Source organism: Littorina saxatilis, linkage group LG13 (assembly GCF_037325665.1).
Source record: "Littorina saxatilis isolate snail1 linkage group LG13, US_GU_Lsax_2.0, whole genome shotgun sequence".
NCBI lineage: Eukaryota > Metazoa > Mollusca > Gastropoda > Littorinimorpha > Littorinidae > Littorina > Littorina saxatilis.
The window spans coordinates 35,201,857-35,205,576 of NC_090257.1; the positions used below are offsets into that span (position 1 = coordinate 35,201,857).

Genomic DNA, 3,720 nt, shown 5'->3' on the forward strand with positions numbered 1-3,720 from the left:
GTGCATTGGTTGGGTTTTTATGAGTCTGACAGTTAGGATTTCATGTATTTTTCTTATCAGAACTGAACTGGTAACTGAAAATGCTAAATTAAAATAATATATTGCTTAGAAATGCTTTTCGATACACAGAATTATTAAACACACACATATTGCTGCAAAGAAGAAAAATTGGATCAAAACATGCACTGGTTCACAAACTGCAACATTTTAAAATAAGCACATTTTATAACGTTTTTCCTCACATTTTGGTGAATAAAACCCCCAAAAATTGCTTTTCACTCAAAATTTAAAATGGTTTCTCTTAATTAGGTTATTCTGCTTGCAAAAATCAAACAAGCAGCAAGCTGTTTCCAAAAAAAAAAAAAAAAGTGCTTGCCTACCCTGTCCCCCCTTAAAAAGGTGCAATACTTTAATAGGCACAACATCGTTATAGACTTGGTTAATCAGACTGTCAGAAAAAGGTATTCTGAGATCAAGTGCAATGTGAGAGGCATCCATGCCAAGATAATTGGCAAGAAAACGGGATGGGCTTCCAGTTAAAAGTCAACAACAACGAATCAATGGGCACTCACACACAAATTGTGGTCATTCTGTCATGTCAACTGATCAAATCAACGGATTACATTATTAATTACACAGTAAAACCTTTCAAACAATCAACCAACAGGTATGGCCGGTTCCAGATTTAATGTCCGGTATTTTTACATTTTCCTCCCTAACATGCCATAAATGTCAGGCAAAAACTATCCCTGTGGAGGTCAAGTGACAAAGTGTAACACTGACCACATCCATCTTCTCCTCCTTCTTCTTCTCGGCCTCCTTGCGGCGGTGCTTGGCGGTGATGGACAGCACGGCGGTCTCCACCTTCTCCTTGGTCTCGTTCTTCTTCTCCTCCAGGGGCGGGGGGTAGGCGTACAGCGAGGGGCGCCTGGCTGACTTGAACTCCACCTTGGGCATCTGGCAGGGCGAGAGTAAAACATGAATGCATGGCATTCTTTCTTTATTTGGTGTTTAACGTCGTTTTCAACCGTTCAAGGTTATATCGCGACGGGGAAAGGGGCGGGGGGGGGGGGGGGGGGGAGACTAAGAGAGAGAGAAACTAAGAAAGAGAGAGAGAGACTAAGAAAGAGAGAGAGAGAGACTAAGAAAGAGAGAGAGAGACTAAGAAAGAGAGAGAGAGAGACTAAGAAAGAGAGAGAGAGAGACTAAGAAAGAGAGAGAGAGAGACTAAGAAAGAGAGAGAGAGAGAGAGACTAAGAAAGAGAGAGAGAGACTAAGAAAGAGAGAGAGACTAAGAAAGAGAGAGAGAGAGACTAAGAAAGAGAGAGAGAGACTAAGAAAGAGAGAGAGAGAGAGAGACTAAGAAAGAGACAGAGAGAGAGACTAAGAGAGAGAGACAGAGAGAGACAGACAGAGAGAGACAGACAGAGACAGACAGACAGAGACAGACAGTCAGATAGACAGACAGTCAGATAGACGGATAGACAGACAGACAGACAGAGCAACTGACAACAGACATACAGAGAGACAGACAGTCTCTTGGAGACAAACAGGCAGACAGACACTGTGACCTCTTGATTTGTGTAAGCTTCATTGATAGTAGGGGAAGGGCTCCTAATATGGACCGGCTCCTAATATGGACCACCTCCTGTTCTGACAAACTAACGGCGCTAGAGCGCTAAAAACAAATTCATTCGCTGTATTCACCCTCTCTGGATAACTTGCACATGTCAAAACAGTTGCAGAAACACAAACCTCAAAACCGTTAGGCTTTTTCTCTTTTTTTCACTTTTGGCAGCGTCCACTCTAAATTTGCAGCCTAAAACGGACTCGTTTCTGTCCACAGCCAAAGCTGTTATCACACAAAAATTGCTATTTATGACAGCTAAGACCGTATTTGTTACATTTTAGCAGTTTTGACCCCGAGTTTCTACTGCAAACAAAAAATAATAGCAAAATCTCAAAGTATGTGTGAGTCCCCTAATATGGACCACCTTCAACAAATCGAAGAAATTAAAAGCTAAAGGTTATTTTCATTAATTCATTAAGAAGCTTGCTGAAAATAACCTATAACTAGCCCTCGAGATTTAGAAAAACAAAAACAAATAGTCTTCTTTTCGTAGAAGTTCATAATTTCACTTAAATCTAAAGCATCTTTTAATTAGTCTGACTTGTACACTAAGTTGTATCATGTTATTTTGAAGACTAGGGGGCTTTTTACGGTGATTCGTGAAGGTCGCTTTACTGGTCCATATTAATAATAATAATGCAAACTTTTACAGCGCTATTCTAGAAAAATGTCTACTCTTAGCGCTTTACAATACATACATCGACCAAGCATACTATACACGCACAGGCAAAGAAACCGACCAAACATAACCAACAACTATACATGCACAGGCAAAGAAAACGACCAAACATACAATACACGCACAGGCAAAGATAACGACCAAACATAAACAAACATACTATGACCAAACATAACCAACATACTATACACGCACAGGCAAAGATAACGACCAAACATAAACAAACATACTATGACCAAACATAACCAACATAGTATACGCGCGCAGGCAAAGAGAACAATCAGCACATGGGCGCCTAATATGGACCATTTGTGATTTTTTCTGTATTTAATTTTTGCTGAAAATCTATCAAAGCTATTTTACTCTAATTAGGCCTGACAGTTAACCTAAGAGAGAAGGACTACCAAACACAAAATGAAATTTCTTCGTAAGAAAACAAGCTAGTTATCAGCATGAAACAAAACGTGGTCCATATCAAGAGCCCTTCCCCTACATCCGTTTTGTTGGAAAAAGATTAAGCTTGCAGCCATAACCTCCTGTTATCCAATAGTCAACTACAGACCGATGTTTTGCTCATGTAACTCGAAGCTTTCATTCCACCTGGCATTAAATGCACATCTTGACAGAATATGAATGAATGAATCTGGGCAAACCATTGAGTGACCATGCACTACAATGGATATAGGGCACACAACCCATCAACAAGGTTGTGGCACAAATGTAACAAACTTGCCACCAATGGCCAAGACTACATGCAGACAGAAAGCACAGGACAATCCAGAAGACGGGCACCTACCTTGAGGTCAAAGTTGAGGCCGACGATGCAGGCGGGGGAGAAGGCGAGGGAGAGGAAGTGGGTGAGGGGGTACCAGTACCAGAACTGGCAGAACACCAGCAGGCCCACCACGGCGTCCATGTTGGTGTGCCCGGTACGGGACTGCAGCGACACCGTGCAGTTGCGTCCTCCTGAAACAGTTAGGAGAAGACTGCTAGAATACTCTCATCATGGATACCACTGGAAGAAACTTTATAGGTAGGTGTCTGGAAAGCCCCAACTAGGATAAAAATAACAACACACACACACACCAAACTAAAGCAAGAAGGAAAACAAAGGGAAACTCTACTGACAAATTGTAAATACAGATCTTAATCAGCCCATCTCTATAGCAGAGTAACTTAATTTCAATCCACATATCGCTTGGATTCAGGTCCCCTGTTATAATTGGAAGTAAATTTAGTGTATCGTACACATATGAGGCATAATCATAGTTAAAGGCCATTCATATAAACACAAATTACAGCTTGTGGCAAAACAGGTAGGGGAAGGGCCCCAAATATGGACCACTTTTTACATTTAGTCAAGTTATGACTAAATGTTTTAACATCGAGGGGGGAATCGAGACGAGGGTCG

At 41.2% G+C, this 3,720-nt stretch overlaps 1 protein-coding gene across 1 annotated transcript; it reads right to left on the reverse strand.

Annotated features, from left to right (window-relative positions):
• Nucleotides 1–649: 649 nt before the first annotated feature.
• LOC138946085 (26S proteasome non-ATPase regulatory subunit 1-like) lies at nt 650–3,315 on the reverse strand. Its single transcript, XM_070317595.1, has 2 exons — nt 3,106–3,315; nt 650–957 (listed from the first exon to the last, which is right to left on the reverse strand). Exons 1-2 carry the CDS (start codon nt 3,223–3,225, stop codon nt 733–735), a joined length of 345 nt encoding a protein of 114 aa, XP_070173696.1. The 5' UTR covers nt 3,226–3,315; the 3' UTR covers nt 650–732.
• Nucleotides 3,316–3,720: the final 405 nt, after the last annotated feature.